This window comes from Moschus berezovskii, chromosome 2 (assembly GCF_049115385.1).
Source record: "Moschus berezovskii isolate FMDL1 chromosome 2, NW_MosBer_1.0, whole genome shotgun sequence".
NCBI lineage: Eukaryota > Metazoa > Chordata > Mammalia > Artiodactyla > Moschidae > Moschus > Moschus berezovskii.
In genome coordinates this window covers 3,513,555-3,534,775 of record NC_142461.1, presented here as the reverse complement: position 1 = coordinate 3,534,775, position 21,221 = coordinate 3,513,555, and the positions used below count along the sequence as shown (strand labels likewise).

The following is a 21,221-nucleotide window of genomic DNA, read 5'->3' as shown; positions in this document are numbered from 1 at the left end:
CAGAGGGTGCAGTAATAGTGCAATATGCAGAAAAATGGGAGGTGGGTCGGGTTTTGTTCCCTTGTTGCTCAGCTGGTAAAGAATCCACCTCCAGTGCAGGAAACCCTGGTCCGATTCCTGGGTTGGGAAGATCCGCTGGAGAAAGGATAGCCTACCCACTCCAGTATTCTTGGGCTTCTGTGGTGGCTCAGCTGGTAAAGAATCAGCCTGCAATTCAGGAGACCTGGGTTCGATCCCTGCGTTGGGAAGATCCCTTGGAAAAGGGAATGGCTACCCACTTCAGTATTCCGGCCTGAAGAATTTCATGGACTGTATAGTGTATACCAATCACTTGAAATGTGGCTAATCCAAATTCATGTGTGTTGTCAAGGGAGAATACTGGATTTTGAACAGTATTTTTAAAATATAAAGTATCTCATTTGAAATTTGTTACATTGACTATATGTTGAAATGATATTTTAGATACAGTAGCTTGCCATATATACTAAAATTAAGTTCATCTGTTTCATTTTACTTTTTCAATATGGCTACTGAAAAATTTTCAAATTATACATGTGCTTCTGATTTTAATCAGGCAGTGATAGGCTCAAACACTGACTCTCAAAGTGTGATCTCTGACTAGCAACTTGAGCACCACCTGAGAACTTATTCAAAATGAAAATTCTGAGCCCTCCGCCCCAGGCCTGCTGAGTCAAACTCTCTGGGGTTGGGACCCAGCAATCTAGTCTCTCCAAAGATTTAATTAGCCCTCCAGGTAATTCTGTTTTATGCTAAAGTTTGAGCAACACTAGCTAGGATCTAGACTCTAAATCAGCAGTTCACCATTAAACTGCACTTTAGAATCACATGTGGAGTTTTTTTTTTCAATTATCCACAACCAGACCCCACTGCCTGAAATTCTGGTGTGGCTGATCTGGGGCAGAGTCCATTCACTGTATTTTTTCCAAAGTTCCCCAAGTGATTCTACTGTGCCACCAAGGTGGAAAACCACTGAGCAAGACCCAAAAGATGAGGCTGCTGTACAGGTGATGCAGGAACTAATGGATATTGCGGATGCCCTTCTATCACTGAAACCCTACAATTATAAACACAAGGTGAAACTTAAAAAATAAAACAACTTGTCTGAGACAGAAATAAGTAGCTAAAATTAATGATTTTTTAATGCTTTAACGTTAGAACACTACTAGTTAGTCCTGTAATTTGAGGCTACATTTAGGAGGATACAACTGGATATAATTCAGAGAAATGTTAATATTGTACTGCCTAATCCAATTAGAGATTCTGTTCATGCTACATTCAATCATGTTCTTAAGGACCACATCAAGGTTAAAGTATTTCCTGTTTTGAAACTGAATCCAATTTATGTGGGTCCACCCTCCAGACAACACAATAAATATGAAGATGGCCCATGAAGCATTACAACACCCCATAAGCAGCTCCCTGATTATACTGGATCCAGTATAATCATACTACACTGATCCAGCTCACATAAAGGCTACATTACAGAATACCAGCTGGTTTATGCCCAAGCACCCAAAGGTTCCACCATGCTACAAATGTCACACTGCCGACGATGAATACACTTTTATAGCGAAATGCTATCTCAGGCTATTCAATATTCTTATCAGACCAAAATGGAAAATCAGAAGAGTGGAGACTTGATTATTTTTTCATTACCTAACTTCGGATTTCACCAAGAATACTCAAGAAACATCAACAAAATAATCCATTGGTATCTACTAACCCGTAACAAACACAGGAAGCACCGTCCACTGCACAGGGATAAAGCCTGTCTTCACCATACCCAAAAGTGACACAATACTAAAGATGACTAAACAGCCCACTGCGTGGCATCCATGGGAAGAACTTATGAGTGGGAAGGGGTTCGCGTCATGGAGCCCAGAGAGGAGGAATTACCATCATCATTTTACCTAACACTGTCCAAACAACAGGGACACCAGAAGGGAGAGACATGAGCACTGCAGTCAAGCTGGCCTCCGGCCTTGTCATACTCAACAACTTGCAGATCTCTCAAAAATAAAGTGCTCCTGGGCCTTTACACATATTACTCCTCAGTCTGGAATGCTCTCTTGGCATATTTTTACTGGTCCTTGATGACCCAGTCTGAGAATGACCTTCTCTGAGACGCATCTAGCACAGGGTAGGTTTCAATAAACATGTGCTGAATGAACGCGGTTTCCCTGGCCACTTTAGGGAGTGCTGGCCGCTTCCTTCTCAATAGTACACTACAATCAGTCACTGTAAAGAATACATCAACTTGTATTTTAATTATTTATACCATTCATTCTTAAAGTATGGCCCCAGTTTGGGAAGGGAAGGTGTCTCGGAAACCTTTTCAGAGTTCTGACTCCGAAACTAATATGTTAGTTATCCTTTTCACTCTTAACTCTCTCACAAGTGTACAGTGGAGTTTTCTAGAGGCTACTTGATATATGATATCTGATGTTATCACTCTGAAAGCTAATATAATGTGTTTGTGTACCACGTTTTTACTTTATTTTACTTTCTCATATAGTAAATATTGATAACTATAATCCACATAAGCCAAAGCTCTTTGGAGTCCTCATTCATTTTTAAAAGTGTAAAGGGATCCTAAGACCAGAATGTTTGAGACCTGTTGAACTGTTTCTCTCTTACTAGGCAATGTATTCCCAGCACCTTCCTCAACCAATGTTTGCCGAATTAACTAAAGAAATATGTTCTCTTCCGGGGCAGGGGAGCAGAAGTAGTACTCCCAAAGTTTCCCATATCATTATGAAAATTCCCTCAAGATTCTGCAACTCCCTGTGCTGCAACTCCTGCTCATAAGCAACCTTCTGTCAAGTGTGTCAGTTTCCTGGACACACTGACAGTGGGCATACCATCCCCAGTATAGCAGACACAAGCAATCCAATCATTTGTAAGGAAGAGTCAGACACCAGCTCAGTCCCGCCAAATTCAACTGGTACTTCGGTTTATATACCAATGTCTTGTGCTTATGAGTGGCTAATGCCCAGAATATTTAATAAACTATATTTGACAAAAATCAAGGTATTAGACTAAAAGCAAGACCCAGCAAAGCAACCTTTTAACTGTAGCGACTCCACTAAGAAAACAGCTCTTTTAAGGGGCCCTGCTAAGGGTCTAGGTGGCCTTCCTCTATGATATTCTTATCATCATTTATTCAACAAAAATGCACTGAATGCCTTTAACGTACCAGGCACTGTGTTATGTGGTGGTGAATAAACTGCAATCGAGCTCTAAATCCAATCTGCCTAAAACACTGCACATATGTAGGAAAACTGGGAAGGTAAATTAAGACCAGGTCATAAACAGTCTTGATTAATAAGGTGCAACAAAATGTAATTCAAAAAATATTTTCCTGCCCCTCTTCCATGATTAAGGCTAAGGCAATTCTTTATGGTCTTCAGCTTCACCTTATTCTTGCCTCTTGGCCTAGCTGAGCCCCCCAATGAAGGAAGAAACAATAGCCAGGCTGTTATTAATACTGCCTCTTCCACAGTGCCACGCTCCTGCAACCAGACTCCCTTTCACCTACCCCCACAATGGGGATGCTAAATGATCTCCTTCCCTCTCCCTACCCTTCTTTCCCCCACACTCCTGGATCCATATCCCTCTTCCTGGGGTCACTTTTCCTTCCCATCATCCATTCTCTCCCTCCTACTATCCCATTTGTTTACCCTGTGTTCTTTCATAAAGCTGAACCTACAAGGCTGGACTTAGACTCCTGTCTAAACCCCCCCAAGCAACCCTGGGTAAGCGCCACTGCTTACAGAGGTCAAACTGAAGTCCATGCAAGGAAGAATTAAGAGAAGAAATGGCAACCCACTCCAGTGTTCTTGCCTGGAGAATCCCAGGGACGGGGGAGCCTGGTGAGCTGCCGTCTATGGGGTCACACAGAGTCGGACATGACTGAAGTGACTTAGCTGCAGCAGCAGCAGCCTTCAGCTTAGCAAACGACAGGCCGTCGCAGGCCTAATTTCCCGAGTGTGGCAGGGGGGCAATACCCAACAGTGAGGGCTCAGAGGAGTCCGAGCGTCCCGTCAAGCGGCGCTTACACCGCCTCGTGTGTCATCGTGACAGCTCTTCGCAGGGCCCTGCTCTCTGACTGACCGGCTCCACCTCAGTCCCTCAGGTCTCGGCATAGTCACCTTTTTGGGGGGGGTGCTTCCCGGGCCCCGAGGTAAGGGAGACCTTCTGCCAGGACCCCGCACACTTCGCGGGCCGAGGACCACTGGGGACGCCCCGGGCGTCTCGAGAGCAGGCGCCCGGCGGGCTCGCGGTCGTCCGGAGACGGCCGCCAAGCCCCGGCGCGAGCCGCGGCGCCGCCCCCCGAGCCCGCGCTCCCGGGCCCGCCTCACCCGTCCCCCGGCACCTCCCGCAGCTTCAGCCCCAGAGCCTGCAGCTGGTTGGCGAAGCTGACGAACTCCTCCTCGCAGCCCGCGCCGCCGCCGGACTCCGGCCGGTTCCGCCGCTCCCTGGCCAGGGCCCGGCGCGCCGCCCGCTCGTCCCGCTTGCGCTCGGCCTCGGCTTTGCGGCTGCCGCTGCCCGGCCGGCCCTTGGCGGCCTGCTTCCGGGACATGGCCTCGGCCCCCGCGGCCCGCAGCCGCAGGAGGAAGAGCCGCAGGACCGCCGGGGCGGCAGCCTCAGGAGCCGAAGGAGGCGACGCGGCGCGGGCTGCGGAGCCCGGCGACGGCGACGCGACCACCGCGCCTGCGCCGGCTTGAGGGCGGGGCGGGGGGGAGGAACCGCGGTCACGTGGCGGGGCGGGGCGGCACCGCGGTCACGTGGCGGGGGCGGGGAGGCACCGCGGTCACGTGGCGGGGCGGGGAGGCACCGCGGTCACGTGGCGTGGAGGGGCGGCACCGCGGTCACGTGGCGGGGAGGGGGCGCGGCACCGCGGTCACGTGGCGTGGAGGGGCGGCACCGCGGTCACGTGGCGTGGAGGGGCGGCACCGCGGTCCCTTGGCGGGGCCCCGCCCCCTCGGCCGGGCCGGGCCGACAAGCGCCATAGAGAGCTCGCCGGGGAGAGCTAGAGGGGCACCCGTGTCTGTTTGCGCCGCTCCTCCCCCTAGCGGTGAGCGCTCCTCCAGCTGCGGCGCCGCTGGGACGCGAGAGAACAGAACAGGGAAAGGCCAGAGCGAGGCTTGGTTCCCAAGCCGGTGAGTTGAGTTGAGTTCAGTTCAGTCGCTCAGTCGTGTCCGACTCTCCGCGACCCCATGAATCGCAGCACGCCAGGCCTCCCTGTCCATCACCAACTCCCAGAGTTCACTCAAACTCATGTCCACAGAGTCGGTGATGCCATCCAGCCATCTCATTCTCTGTCGTCCCCTTCTCCTCCCGCCCCCAACCCTTCCCAGCATCAGAGTCTTTTCCAGTGAGTCAACTCGTCGCATGAGGTGGCCAAAGTATTGAAGTTTCAGCTTTAGCCTCAGTCCTTCCAATGAACACCCAGGATCGATCTCCCTTAGAATGGACTGGTTGGATCTCCTTGCAGTCCAAGGGACTCTCAAGAGTCTTCTCCAACACCACAGTTCAAAAGCATCAATTCTTCGGCGATCAGCTTTCTTCACAGTCCAACTCTCACATCCATACATGACCACGGGAAAAACCATAGCCTTGACTAGACGGACCTTGCTGGCAAAGTAATGTCTCTGCTTTTTAATATATTATCAAGGTTGGTCATAACTTTCCTTCCAAGGAGTAAGCGTCTTTTAATTTCATGGCTGCAATCAGCATCTGCAGTGATTTTGGAGCCCAAAAAAATAAAGTCTGACACTGTTTCCACTGTTTCCCCATCTATTTCCCATGAAGTGATGGGACCAGATGCCATGATCTTTGTTTTCTGAATGTTGAGCTTCAAGCCAACATTTTTACTCTCCTCTTTCACTTTCATCAAGAGGCTTTTGAGTTCCTCTTCACTTTATGCCATAAGGGTAGTGTCATCTGCATATCTGAGATTATTGATATTTCTCCTGGCAATCTTGATTCCAGTTGGTGCTTCTTCCAGCCCAGCGTTCCTCATGATGTACTCTACATATAAGTTAAATAAGCAAGGTGACAATATACAGCCTTGACGCACTCCTAAACTATTTGGAACCAGTCTGTTGTTCCATGTCCAGTTCTGACTGTTGCTTCCTGACCTGCATACAGGTTTCTCAAGAGGCAGGTCAGGTGGTCTGGTATTCCCATCTCTTTCAGAATTTTCCACAGTTTATTGTGATCCACACAGTCAAAGGCTTTGGCATAGTCAATGAAGCAGAAATAGATGTTTTTCTGGAACTCTCTTGCTTTCTCCATGATCCAGCAGATGTTGGCAATTTGATCTCTGGTGCCTCTGCCTTTTCTAAAACCTGCTTGAACATCTGGGAGTTCATGGTTCACATATTGCTGAAGCCTGGCTTGGAGAATTTTGAGCATGACTTTACTAGCGTGTGAGATGAGTGCAATTGTGCAATAGTTTGAGCATTCTTTGGCATTGCCTTTCTTTGGGATTGGAATGAAGACTGACCTCTTCCAGTCCTGTGGCCACTGCTGAGTTTTCCAAATTTGCTGGCATATTGAGTGCAGCACTTTCACAGCATCATCTTTCAAGATTTGAAATAGCTCAACTGGAATTCCATCACCTTCACTAGCTTTGTTCGTAGTGATGCTTTCTAAGGCCCACTTGACTTCACCTTCCAAGATATCTGGCTCTAGGTCAGTGATCACGTTATCGTGACTATTATCTTGGTCATGAAGATCTTTTTTGTACAGTTCTTCTGTGTATTCTTGCCACCTCTTCTTCATATCTTCTGCTTCTGTTAGGTCCATACCATTTCTGTCCTTTATCGAGCCCATCTTTGCATGAAATGTTCCCTTGGAGTCTCTAATTTTCTTGAAGCGATCTCTTGTTTTTCCTATTCTGTTGTTTTCCTCTATTTCTTTGCATTGATCACTGAGGAAGGCTTTCTTATCTCTCCTTGCTATTCTTTGGAACTCTGCATTCAGATGCTTATATCTTTCCTTTTCTCCTCCAGTGAGGAACGATAAATAATACAGCCGCTCAGTCGTGTCCGACTCTTTGAGACTTCATGGACTGTAGTCTACCCGGCTCCTCCGTCCATGGGATTCTCCAGGCAAGAGTACTGGAGTGGGTTACCGTTCCCGTCTCCAGGCGATCTTCCCAACCCAGGGAGGGAATCTGGGTCTCCCACATTGCAGGCAGATTCTTTACTATCTTAAAGCTGAGTGCCGAAGAATTGATGTTTTTCAGCTGTAGTGTTGGAGAAGACTCTTGAGAGTCCCTTGGACTGCAAGGATGTTGAAGTTGAAACCAGTACTTTGGCCACCTCATGCGAAGAGCTGACTCACTGGAAAAGACCCTTAAGCTGGGAAAGATTGAAGGAGGGAGGAGAAGGGGAGCACAGACGATAAGAAGGTTAGTCGGCATCACCGACTCAATGGACATGAGTTTGGGTAAACTCCAGGAGTTGGGGATGGACAGGGAGGCCTGGCGAGCTGCAGTCCATGGGGTCGCAAAGAGACACAACGAGTGACTGAACCCTTTACTGTCTGAGACACCGGGGAAGCCTGACGGCTTAGCCCACGCCCCTGATTTAATCCTGCCCTTCTCTCCTTCTCTGCCTTCTCTCATAGCTCAGGGAGAAGTGGCCCTTGTCCAGAACCACTGCTGCTGCTGCTGAGTCGCATCAGTCGTGTCCGACTCTGTGTGACCCCATAGACGGCAGCCCACCAGGCTCCCGTCCCTGGGATTCTCCAGGCAAGAACACTGGAGTGGGTTGCCATTTCCTTCTCCAATGTGTGAAAGTGAAAAGTGAAAGTGAAGTCACTCAGTTGTTTCCAACTTTTCACGACCCCATGGACTGCAGCCCACCAGGCTCCTCCCTCCATGGGATTTCCCAGGCAAGAGTACTGGAATTGGGTGCCACTGCCTTCTCCAGTCCAGAACCACTAGCTCCTCTAATAATCTGGATTCCATCCGAACACCACCAACCTAGGTTTGCCTGAACCAAAGGTTTTCACTAGACACAGGACTTTCGATTTTAAAACGGGGACAGCACCAGGCAAACCAAAGTGGCTGGGTAACCCTAATCCACATCTAGCTCCCCTAAAAGCTAACCCCATCAGTAGTCACCTCTCCCCTGCAGACCCTGCTCTGCCTTATTCCGAGCTCTCTTTCTTAACGCTGCCTCTTTCCACAGGTGTTGCCACTGTGTTGTCTCCCTCTTTCACCATTTCTGGAAATGGTCCTAAAGTTTCTGCCTGAATAATTTTATTTTCTCATTCTACCTACAAGTTCCCCTTTGGGGATAGCCCCCGTTTCCTCAGTTTGAACTAGCATATTTATCTTCAGCTCCTGTGTTCGATGCAGGTGTAGCATTGAATCAAAGAGGCACGGCTGTTGTCCTCAGGGAGCCCAGAATCCAGTGAGATACATAGGCGAGGATACAGCAGTTTCCATGCTGCATGACATATGTTATCAAGAGTGAAAAATGCAAAAAGTTTTCCCAGAAGAGCTGCATTCTGGGCTGAAGCTCAGAGATCAGTAGGACTTGGCCAGACTAAGACGGTTAAAAGAGAGCGGATTGTGTGTCCAACACCAGAGCTCTATTTTGAGGAACTGAAGGAGGTTTAATTTGACCAAGGAGTCCAGAACTTGAGTTATGAGATAGGAAGGGTCCGTTCTGAGCCCTGTCTTGCAGGCTAGAGGAAAGGGTTTAGTCCAAGTCCTTAGAGCCATGGGGAGACACGGAAGCATTTTCATCCAGAACTGACATGAGTAGGCTTACCTTTACAATATATCTCTGGCTCTAGTTAGGAGAATGTGTTGAAGGTAGGATGCCAGACAGAAATTTACTGTAGCCATCCAAAGACAGGTGATGGTGAGATGATGCTGAGTCTGGGATAGAAAGAAAGAGGAGGAGCAGACTGGAAAGACGGATTCACGTGCCGGAAAAAGCTCAGGAAACAGGAATAGACTGAACCGTTGTGGAATGTCTCACGTGCTTCTCTGAAGTTCCTGAAATTCCTCCTCTACAGATCCTGCTTTTATTCTCAGAGAGAACGTGAATTATGCCTGACCCTGTCTTTAATTGCAACAGACATTCCAAGGCCTGCAGCAACCCCTCTGCCTACATTTGGTTAAGTTGGGAGGCAGTGCTAGGAGTGGGAAACCCCTGGACAGGACGGTAGAGACCCACACTGTGGTCCACGTCTATCACTAACTCACCCCAGGATCGTGGGTGAGTTGCTTCACCTTTTCCTCACCTATAAAATGGGAGTAACAGCGAAGAACACATACAATCGTAATGATAAACTGTATAGTGTTTACCGTGTACGAGGCATTAGTCCACTGCTTTACGAACACTACCTTATTTAATAATTACAACAACCCAGTGAAATTTGTGGGGGGTGTTTTGAAACTGGACTTTTTTTTTTTTAGTTTTTATTGGAGTATAGATGATTTCACATACTAGCAAACTAATGCTCAAAATTCTCCAAGTTAGGCTTCAACAGTACATGAACCAAGAACTCCCAGATGTTCAAGCTGGATTTAGGAAAGGCAGAGGAACCAGAGATCAAACTGCCAACATCTGCTGAATCATCAAAAAAGCAAGAGCGTTCCAAAAAAACATCTACTTCTGCTTCATTGACTACACTAAAGTCTTTGACTAGGTGGATCACAACAAACTGTGGAAAATTCATCAAGAGATGGGAATATCAGACCTCCTGACCTGCCTCCTGAGAAATCTGTATGCAGGTCAAGAAGCAACAGTCAGAACCAGACAGGGAACAATGGACTGGTTCCAAATTGGGAAAGGAGTACATACACCAATATTCATTGGAAAGTCTGGTGCTGAACCTGAAAAAGCAATACTTTGGCCACCTGATTCAAAGAACTGACTCGTTGGAAAAGACCCCGATGCTGGGCAAGATTGAAGGCAGGAAGAGAAGGGCCGACAGAGGATGAGATGGTTGGATGGCATCACCAACTTGATGGACATGAGTTTGACAGTTGCAAAGACTTGCCCATTGAGCACGAGTTCATGTGGCCAGTGCATAGTGAGGTCAAACAAACTGAGACATCGGTGTTTGGAGCAGAGAAAGCTTTATTGCAGGGCCATGCAAGGAGGTGGGAGTGCGTGTGTGCGTGCGTGTACGCTCAGTCGTGTCCCACTCTTTGCAACCCCATGGACTATAGCCCCCCCAGGCTCTTCTGTCCCGGAATTGTCCAGGCAAGAATACTGGAGCAGGTTGCCATTTCCTATTCCAGGGGATCTTCCCAGGGATCAAACCAGTGTCTCTTGCATCTCCTGCTTTGGTAGGCAGCTTCTTTGCCACTAATGCTACCTAGGAAGCCCCAAGGAGATGGGTGACTTGAGCCCCCAAAACTCCAAACTCCTAGAAGGGTCTCAGCAAGCCATTTTCAAAGACAAGGTGAGAGAGGGTCTTAGTTGGTTTTTCCAGACATCTTAGTGTAGAAATCCTTCGTTCTTGCAGCTATCCACACAGGTCAGGTGACAATATTCCTGTAAACCATCAATATGACAAATCTTATTCTCTATTCTGAAACTTTTTTTCTCTATATGAATAGAAAAGTGTTATACCCTTAAAGGTCAGAGCGTTGAGAATGGGCTCTCTTGTGTATTTCAGGCTGTAGGCAACATTCTTAACTGGAAGCAAAAGCAATAGAATCAAAGGTTAAAGTAAAAAGCAGATCTAATATGGAGTCAGGTTTGTTCTTCCCTATTACAGCCCTTCCTTGACCTGTCAAGCCATGCCTAGAATTTTGAAAGAGCTTGTCTTTCTTCTGTCCTCACAGGCCTGTGTTTAACAATGTCTCCCTTTGAGTGAAAGTCAATACTGCTTATAAATTATATCTAAAGGTCAAAGGAAGGGAGGACTAGTGAATTAAAATAAATGTTCTAATTCTGGTTTCTCCAGAATTAATTAAAAGAATCATTGAACATCATTGACTGGCATATAGTCCAAATTAGTTTTTTTTTTTTAAGTGTGACTAGGGACTTCCCTGGTGGTCCAGTGGCTAAGCCTGCATGCTGTCAATGCAGGGGCCCCAGGTTTGATCCCTGATCAAGGAACTAGATCCCATAAACCTGCAACTGAAAGTATCCCTCATGCCACAAGGAAGAATGAAGAACCCACATGCTGCAACTAAGACCCAGCATAGCCAAATAAAATTGTAAGGTCGCGGAAACGGGCATCTCAAGCTGTAAGGAAATAACCCAGACACCAAGGGAAAGTAACAGGCTTTATTGGCAGTGCGCTCCCGGGCAGAACCCACTGACCGCAAGTATGGCCACGAGTTCTGCCCCGAACAAAGGCAGGGTGCGATTTTTATGCCTTCTGGGCAGGAAGTGGCATCATATAACCTGGACAGGCCTAAGATAAGGTAAAGCTCGGGAATGCGAGATTGTGAGTGGTCAGCTAGACCGGGTTGGTCACCCTGGAGGTCAGGAAGGGGGCGGATAGATCTCGGCAGAGGGTTATTATGTCAGAGATTCCTCAGCGGTTTGGCGGGACTTTTTCCCTCTGGCGGGGGATGGAGAGGGGAAGAAGGAGCCAAGATAGCCACCAGGAAGGGGAAGCCAAGAAGGCCACCAGGGTCCGACCTTACAAAAATTAATTTAAAAAAATATTTAGTGTGACTAGTCAGTCCTAAAGGAAATCAACCCTGAATATTCATTGGAAGGACTGATGCTGAAGCTGAAGTGCCAATACTTTGGTCACCTGATGCGAAGAGCTGACTTATAGGAAAAGACTCTGATGGTGGGAAAGCTTGAAGGCGGGAGACGGGGACGACAGGATGAGATGGTTGGATGGCGTCACTGACTCGATGGACATGAGTTTAAGCAAGCTCCAGGAGATGGTGAAGGACAGGGAAGTGCTGCAGTCCATGGGGTCCCAAAGGGTCAGACATGACTTAGTGACTTAACAACAAGAAAGTAGAATTTCAGTGAAGAAATGCAGTTTTAAGACTTGCAAGAATATACAGAGAGGGTATGGGGAAATGAGAAATCTCACACACTGCTCTTGGGAGGTAAACTAGTCTGGGCAGTCTCTGGTGACATTCAAAGGCCTAGTGACTTAGAAATATCGCATCTCATTAACTATTCTAAAACAAATCTTACACACGAGCACTAGGAGGCAGCATAGTGTGAGTAAAGGAAAATAATTAGAGTAAAAATCCATCAACAGGAACAGAGCTGCTTCAGCTGTGAAGTAGTCATTCGTGAAATACTATGCAGCCGTTTAAAGGGATGGCGAAGGGAAAGAGGAGCTCACATGGGTGGCTTTCCTGGATGTTGGGGGAATGAAAGAACATATGGCAAAGCAATCCATCCCAGGTAACCGTTGTAAAAAACGACAAAACAGAAGAACCGTGTGTTTTCTACTCTACATCTGCATGGTCACTCCTTGGTATATGGGAAAACAGCTCCAGGACCCCTGTGGTACCAAACCCATTATACAAAGTGGCTGTAACACAGTCCTTCCTGTGTAACCGCAGTTTCCCCGCTCGCAGATTCAGCCAACCTTGGATCCACCACTGGTTGAATCCATGGGTGGGAAACTCCCAGACACAGAGGCTGACTGTTCTTTTTTTAAAATTTTACTTATTTATGTTTATTTACTGCTGGCTCTGCTGGGTCTTTGCTGCTGTGCGTGGGCTTTCCCAGTTGCTTCTCATCATAGCAGCTTCTCTTGATGAAGAACATGGGCTCGAGAGCAGTTACTCTAGAAGCCTGAACACAGACTTCAGTAGCTACTACATGCGGGCCCGAGAGCATGGGCTCAGTAGTTGAGGCGCACGGGCTTAGTCGCCGCAGGGCACATGTTGAATCTTAGTTCCTCAACCAGGGATTGAACCCGTGTCCCCTGCATTGGCAGGAAGATTCTTAACCGCTGGACCACCAGGGAAGTCCATGCTGGCTATTCTTCAGTTCAGTTCAGTTCAGTCACTCAGTCGTGTCCAACTCTTTGCGACCCCATGAATTACAGCACGCCAGGCCTCCCTGTCCATCACCAACTCCCAGAGTTCACTCAAACTCCCCTCCATTGAGTCGGTGATGCCATCCAGCCATCTCATTCTCTGTCGTCCCCTTCTCCTCCTGCCCCCCCAATCCCTCCCAGCATCAGAAAGTCTTTTCCAGTGAGTTAACTCTTCGCATCAGGTGGCCAAAGTATTGGGGCTTCAGCTTTAGCATCAGTCGTTTCAATGAACACCCAGGGTCGATCTCCTTTAGAATGGACTGGCTGGATCTCTTTGCAGTACAAGGGACTCTCAAGAGTCTTCTCCAACACCACAGTTCAAAAGCATCAATTCTTCGGCGATCAGCTTTCTTCACGGTCCAACTCTCACTTCTATACATGACCACTGGAAAAACCATAGCCTTGACTAGACGGACCTTGGTTGGCAAAGTAATGTCTCTGCTTTTTAATATGCTATCTAGGTTGGTCATAACTTTCCTTCCAAGGAGTAAGCGTCTTTTAATTTCATGGCTGCAGTCAGCATCCGCAGTGATTTTGGAGCCCCCAGAAATAAAGTCTGACACTGTTTCCACTGTTTCCCCATCTATTTCCCATGAAGTGATGGGACCAGATGCCATGATCTTAGTTTTCTGAATCTTGAGCTTCAAGACAACTTTTTCAGTCTCCTCTTTCACTTTCATCAAGAGGCTTTTTAGTTCCTTCACTTTCTGCCCTAAGGGTGGTGTCATTTGCATAACTGAGGTTACTGATATTTCTCCCGGCAATCTTGATTCCAGCTCGTGCTTCTTCCAACCCAGCGTTCCTCATGATGTACTCTGCATATAATTTAAGTAACCAGGGTGACAATATACAACCTTGAGGTACTCCTTTTCCTATTTGGAACCAGTCTGTTGTTCCATGGCTATTCCTCAGTTCAGTTCAGTTCAGTCGCTCAGTCGTGTCCGACTCTCCGCGACCCCATGAATCACAGCACGCCAGGCCTCCCTGTCCATCACCAACTCCCGGAGTACACTCAAACTCATGTCCACAGAGTCGGTGATGCCATCCAGCCATCTCATTCTCCGTCGTCCCCTTCTCCTCCTGCCCCCAACCTTTCCGAGCATCAGAGTCTTTTCCAGTGAGTCAACTCATCGCATGAGGTGGCCAAAGTATTGCAGTTTCAGCTTTAGCATCAGTCCCTCCAATGAACATCCAGGATTGATCTCCCTTAGAATGGACTGGTTGGATCTCCTTGCAGTATAAGGGACTCTCAAGAGTCTTCTCCAACACCACAGTTCAAAAGCATCAATTCTTCGGCGATCAGCCTTCTTCACAGTCCAACTCTCACATCCATACATGACCACGGGAAAAACCATAGCCTTGACTAGACGGACCTTGGTTGGCAAAGTAATGTCTCTAGTTTTTAATATACTATCAAGGTTGGTCATAACTTTCCTTCCAAGGAGCAAGCGTCTTTTAATTTCATGGCTGCAATCAGCATCTGCAGTGATTTTGGAGCCCAAAAAAATAAAGTCTGACACTGTTTCCACTGTTTTTCCATCTATTTCCCATGAAGTGATGGGACCAGATGCCATGATCTTTGTTTTCTGAATCTTGAGCTTCAAGCCAACCTTTTCACTCTCCTCTTTCACTTTCATCAAGAGGCTTTTTAGTTCCTCTTCACTTTCTGCCATAAGGGTAGTGTCATCTGCATATCTGAGGTTATTGATATTTCTCCCAGCAATCTTCTTAAATATGTAAAAAAAAAAAAAAGGTCTGGAAAGATAAATACCAAATTGACAGGAATGAGGAAAGAACGGTAGTGCACTTATCTTTATATGTTTTTTTTAATGAGTACAATATGGTTGTGTATTATGTATATAACAAAATTAACAAAATCGTTTTTACTGGACTAATAAAATCTATTCTTTCCTTCACATTGAAGCTCAATAGAGTTTTGGGGGACCTGCTTTATCTGGTAAGATCAATTGGTGATAAGCATATTGCTTTTCCCTGAGTCTTTTAAGCGTGTTCTTAGCATCTTGCTTTCTTGCCTTTCCCACTGTACCACCCTCAGATCAATCTCATTGTATTGTTAACTTGCTCTTCCTGTGAGGACCTGGCTTTTTTTTTTCTTCAATTTTTGGCCTCTCAACAGGGTGCGGAATCTTAGTTCCCCAACCAGGGATAGACCCCATGCCCCCTGTACAGGAAGGGCAGAGTCTTGACCACAGGACCACCAGAGAAGTCCCAGGACATGGCTTTCTAAGCAAAAACAAATGTCAACTCAGCCGTGTCCAAACTATCACAGATTTTTTAGTACAAAATTTGAGTTAGCGACACGTCATTCCATTTGATGGGCATGCAGCGCGTATGTAGCCATCGAACACTCAGGACGAAGAACGTCCCCTCGCCCCACGCCCGGAACCACCCCGCAGGCTCACTTGGGCACGGTGGGTGCTCCGTGCAGTTGGCTGGTTGGCAGAGTCTCAGAGAAGGACAAGTTCAGGAAGAGAGCATCAGGGCCAGGCCTTTCATTAATGTTGTGACAATGCAACACAGTGTGATTGCCTTCTGTTGCGTCTCATAGCGGGCCACAGGGAAGAATGTTATTCAGCAAAAGTCTGAGAATGTCCCTACCGGTCTTGCGGCTAAGACTCTGCGCTGCCAACGCAGGGGGCGTGGGTTCGATCTCCGGTCAGGGAACTAGATCCCGCGTGCCACAGCCGAATGAGCTGCTTGTCCGTCCCTCCCGTCTCTCGGGCGTCCTCTGTCCGGGGCGGGGCTGCGTCTGTGCACACCGTGCAGCCCTGTCGCCCCTCTGCCTCTTCCCACCGCGGCCGCTGCTCTTGCTGCGGCTGCTCCCCATGGCTGCCTCCTGTCCTCCTCGTTTTCCCCTCTCGTCGTCTCTGAATCGCCAGTGCCTCCTTTGTCTCACTCCCTCAGCATATGGTCGATGAACAAGAAGAGACTCTCGGAGTGGTCAGGCTGATTTCAGTCCAGATCCCGTGTCTGCTGCCAGCCGCCTGTGTGACCAGCCCTGCTTTCCGTCATCTTTCCGAGCTGCGGTTTCCTCATCCCGGAAATGAGGGCAGCGGTGGCTCCTTCTCTGAGTTTTTCTGAGACGTTCATATCACAGCCCTAAGAAAGCACCCGATCCATTAAATGCTGGTTTCCTGCCTCCTCTCTCCCTTACTTCTCTTTTTTTTCCACCTTACCACTGCTGACTCTCTCCACTTTCCCTTAAATGGCTGTAAAACTGATATAAATATATAAATATGTATATAAATTATATATATATATAAATTTTTATTTAAAAATATATTACATATACCAAATTACATTTATATGTAAAGCGAATAGTTTAATATCCTACATTGTTAATTTTACTGGCAACTAAATAGAATATTTTACCTGGCTCCTGAGGGGATTAGAAGACACAGGTTTTTCAGCCTGAATGGGAGGGGAATTGGGGTGAGAACAGATACATGTATATATATGACTGAGCCCCTCTGCTGCCCACCTGAAACTATCACAACATTGTTAACTGGCTCTGTGTATGTTAGTCACTCAGCCATGTCCGACTCTGCGACCCCGTGGACTGTATCCCACCAGGCTCTGTCCATGGGATTCTCCAGGCAACCCAGGGGGTTGCCATCCCCTTCTCTAGGGGATCTTCCCAACCCAGGGATCGAACCCGGGTCTCCCACACTGCAGGCAGATTCTTTACTGTCTGAGTCACCAGGGAAGCGGGTTAATCAGCTATACTCTGATATAAAATTTTAAAAAATTTAAAGGAAGTAATACTGATTCTTAAACAGTATTTCACTATTATCAGTTCAGTTCAGTTCACTCGCTCAGTCATGTCCAACTCTTTGCGACCCCATGAATCACAGCTCGCCAGGCCTCCCTGTCCATCACCAACTCCCAGAGTTCACTCAAACTCATGTCCATCGAGTCGGTGATGCCATCCAGGCATCTCTTTCTCTGTCATCCCCTTCTCCTCCCGCCCCCAATCCCTCCCAGCATCAGACTCTTTTCCATTGAGTCAACTCTTCGCATGAGGTGGCCAAAGTATTGGAGTTTCAGCTTTAGCATCAGTCCTTCCAATGAACACCCAGGATTGATCTCCTTTAGAATGGACTGGTTGGGTCTCCTTGCAGTCCAAGGGACTCTCAAGAGTCTTCTCCAGCACCACAGTTCAAAAGCATCAATTCTTCGGCGATCAACTTTCTTCACAGTCCAACTCTCACATCCATACATGACCACGGGGAAAACCATAGCCTTGACTAGACGGACCTTGGTTGGCAAAGTAATGTCTCTGCTTTTTAATATGCTATCTAGGTTGGTCATAACTTTCCTTCCAAGGAGCAAGCGTCTTTTAATTTCCTGGCTGCAGTCAGCATCTGCAGTGATTTTGGAGCCCAAAAAAATAAAGTCTGACACAGTTTCCACTGTTTCCCCATCTATTTCCCATGAAGTGATGGGACCAGATGCCATGATCTTCGTTTTCTGAATGTTGAGCTTCAAGCCCACCTTTTCACTCTCCTCTTTCACTTTCATCAAGAGGCTTTTTAGTTCCTCTTCACTTTCTGCCATAAGGGTGGTGTCATCTGCATATCTGAGGTTATTGATATTTCTCCCGGCAATCTTGATTCCAGTTGGTGCTTCTTCCAGCCCAGCGTTCCTCATGATGTACTCTGCATATAAGTTAAGTAACCAGGGTGACAATATACAACCTTGACATACTCCTTTTCCTATTTGGAACCAGTCTGTTGTTCCATGACCAGTTCTGACTGTTGCTTCCTGACCTGCATATAGGTTTCTCAATAGGCAGGTCAGGTGGTCTGGTATTCCCATCTCTTTCAGAATTTTCCACAGTTTATTGTGATCCACACAGTCAAAGTCTTTGGCATAGTCAATGAAGCAGAAATAGATGTTTTTCTGGAACTTTCTTGCTTTCTCCATGATCCAGCGGATGTTGGCAATTTGATCTCTGGTTCCTCTGCCTTTTCTAAAACCTGCTTGAACATCTGGAAGTTCACTGTTCACATATTGCTGAAGCCTGGCTTGGAGAATTTTGAGCATGACTTTACTAGTGTGTGAGATGAGTGCAATTGTGCGGTAGTTTGAGCATTCTTTGGCATTGCCTTTATTTGGGATTGGAATGAAGACTGACCTTTTCCAGCCACTGCTGAGTTTTCCAAATTTGCTGGCATATTGAGTGCAGCACTTTCACAGCATTATCTTTCAGGATTTGAAATAGCTCAACTGGAATTCCATCACTTCCACTAGCTTTGTTCGTAGTGATGCTCTTTAAGGTCCACTTGACTTCACATTCCAAGATGTCTGGCTCCAGGTGAGTGATCATGCCATCGTGATTATCTTCATCGTGAAGATCATTTTTGTACAGTTCTTCTGTGTATTCTTGCCAGCTCTTCTTAATATCTTCTGTTTCTGTTAGGTCCATACCATATCTGTCCTATATCGAGCTCATCTTTGCATGAAATGTTCCCTTGATATCTTTAATTTTCTTGAAGAGATCTCTTGTTTTTCCTATTCTGTTGTTTTCCTCTATTTCTTTGCATTGATCGCTGAGAAAGGCTTTCTTATCCCTCCTTGCTATTCTTTGGAACTCTGCATTCAGATGCTTATTTCTTTCCTTTTCTCCTTTGCTTTTCGCTTCTCTTCTTTTCACAGCTATTTGTAAGGCCTCCTCAGACAGCCATTTTGCTTTTTTGCATTTCTTTTCCATGGGGATGGTCTTGGTCCCTGTCTCCTGTACAATGTCACGAACCTCCGTCCAGAGTTCATCAGGCACTCTATCTATCAGATCTAGTCCCTTAAATCTATTTCTCACTTGCACTGTATAATCATAAGGGATTTGATTTAGGTCATATCTGAAAGGTCTAGTGGTTTTCCCTACTTTCTTCAATTTAAGTCTGAATTTGGCAATAAGGAGTTCATGATCTGAGCCACAGTCAGCTCCTGGTTTTTGCTAACTGTATAGAGCTTCTCCATCTTTGGCTGCAAAGAATATAATCAATCTGATTTCGGTGTTGACCATCTGGTGATGTCCATGTGTAGAGTCTTCTCTTGTGTTGTTGGAAGAGGGTGTTTGCTATGACCAGTGCGTTCTCTTGGCAAAACTCTATTAGCCTTTGCCCTGCCTAATTCCGTGCTCCAAGGCCAAATTAATGTAGACCAAATTGTCCCAATTTCTTTGAAAAGAACATTCCCTTAGTAATAAAGTGATATTCTACAAATAAAAAAAATTTTAAAGACAGGAGTGTTTATTTCCACGCGCCCCTCACTTGATTTCTCCATTTTAGCCATGCCCCTTGAAGGTGATGAAAGGGATGGGTTTGGGAATGGGAGCCCCCATTCCTGGAGGAGATGCTCATACTCACTCAAAATGACTTTGCTAGCCCTTGAGCTGCAGGACTTATCTTTGTGGCTCCAGAACAATTTCTTTTTTGGTGTGTCTGTGCCAGCGATCCTAATCGCCCGCCGTGTCCGTGGTTGTCATCAGACACCTGGGCAAACAAACCACCTGAAGCCGCTTCATCTGCTCATGCGCCGGGACCCCACCCTGCGGCGCGGATTAACTCACCGGCAGGCGCTGGGCAGAGGAGCCCTGTGCTGCAGGGCCCACAAGGGGGCAGCAGAGAGACGGCTTTCTCTCTTCCCAGACAAGCCGCAGGGAAATTTTTCTGATGTGAAAAATATAACCTATCATGGGAGAAAACCTGAAAAGACGTTAAACATTTTTTTTTAACTCACCCATAATCCCACTCTCAGAAATAGTGATTGCTGCCATTTCAGTGTATCAGGTTGACTCATGTGAGATCGCTGACAATTAACCGTTTTATAACCTACAAAAATAGCAGTTTCATGTGCTTTAACCTAACATTTCCTCCCATCTTTTCTCTGGGATGAACACAAACGCATTTTTAAAGACAAAAGTGAGATGAGACTATATGTCCACGTGTGTGCATTTTAAACATCTGCCTTTAACGATTACAAATATGGATGAAGAATAATGCAATCTACACTAACATGCCTGACCACCCTCCTCTCTTGGGAAATAAAATGTTGCATAGAACTGAAGCCCACAGCCATTGCTCCCCAAAACCTGCTCCCTCCCCAGTTCCTTGGGGTAACAACACTCATAAAGTTGTTGTTTATCATACACAGGTTTATGTCACTACACAATATGCAGTATGGTTTAGCATTTTTAACTTCACAGAAATGATACCAAAGTGAATGAGTCGTCAATGACTTGCTTACTGAGCATTATCCTTTCAATGTGCCATTTTTATTGAAACAGTTGGGATCAAAACAATTTACAGCATTGTTTCCAGTGTACAGTAAAGTGATCCAGTTATGCATGTGTTTATTCTTTTTCACATTCTTTTCTATTACGGTTTATTACAGGATGCTGAATATAGTTTCCTGTGTTATACAGTAGGACCTTGTTTATATATAATAATTTATACATAATTTTTATATATTTTATATATAATATTTCGTTTGTCTCTGCCAATCCCAAACTCCCAATTTATCCCTCCCCATCTCCTTTTCCTTTTGGTAATCATAAGCTTCTTTTCTATGTCTGTAAGTCTGTTTCTGTTTTGTAAATAAGTCGTTTGTGTCATATTTTAGATTCCACACATAAGTGGTATCATATGGGATTTGTCTTTCTCTCTCTGACTTACTTAACTTGGTGTGATAAACTCTAGGTTGATCCATGTTCTGCAAATGGCATTATTTCATTCTTTTGGCTGAGTAGTATTTCATTATATATGTACGTGTGTGTGTGTGTATACCACACCTTTATCCATCCGTCCGTCAATGGACGTCAGGCTGTCTCCACATCTTTACTATCGTAAATGGTGTTGCACTGAATATTGCGGTGCAAGCTTCATTTCAAATTGCAGTTCTTGCCATAGACATGCTCAGGAGTAGGTTTGTTGGGTCCCACTCAGCTCTATGTTCAGTTTTTTAAGGAACTACCCTACTGTTTTCCATATTGGCTACACCAATTTACATTCCCACCAACAGGGTAGGAGAGGTCCCTTTGCGCCACACCCTCTCCCGCATTTGTTACTTGTGGACTTTTTAATGATGGCCATTCTGACCAGTGTGAGGTGGTACCTCATGACAGTTCTGATCTGCCTTTCTCTAACAATCAGCGATATTAAGCATCT

At 46.3% G+C, this 21,221-nt stretch overlaps 1 protein-coding gene across 4 annotated transcripts in view; it reads right to left on the bottom strand.

The window, feature by feature from the left end:
• OTUD3 (OTU deubiquitinase 3) overlaps window positions 1-4,738 on the bottom strand; it is a 35,045-nt gene extending 30,307 nt beyond the window's left edge. For 2 of the 4 annotated variants that reach the window (XM_088843185.1, XM_088843189.1), the window contains exon 1: window positions 4,383-4,738. In XM_088843185.1, coding sequence (XP_088699311.1) covers window positions 4,383-4,603 — 221 coding nt within the window. In that variant the 5' untranslated portion in view covers window positions 4,604-4,738. Of the gene's footprint in view, window positions 1-3,217; window positions 4,354-4,382 lie in introns of those variants that run through there. The other 2 variants (XM_088843190.1, XM_088843192.1) reach the window with 2 other exon arrangements.
• Window positions 4,739-21,221: the final 16,483 nt, after the last annotated feature.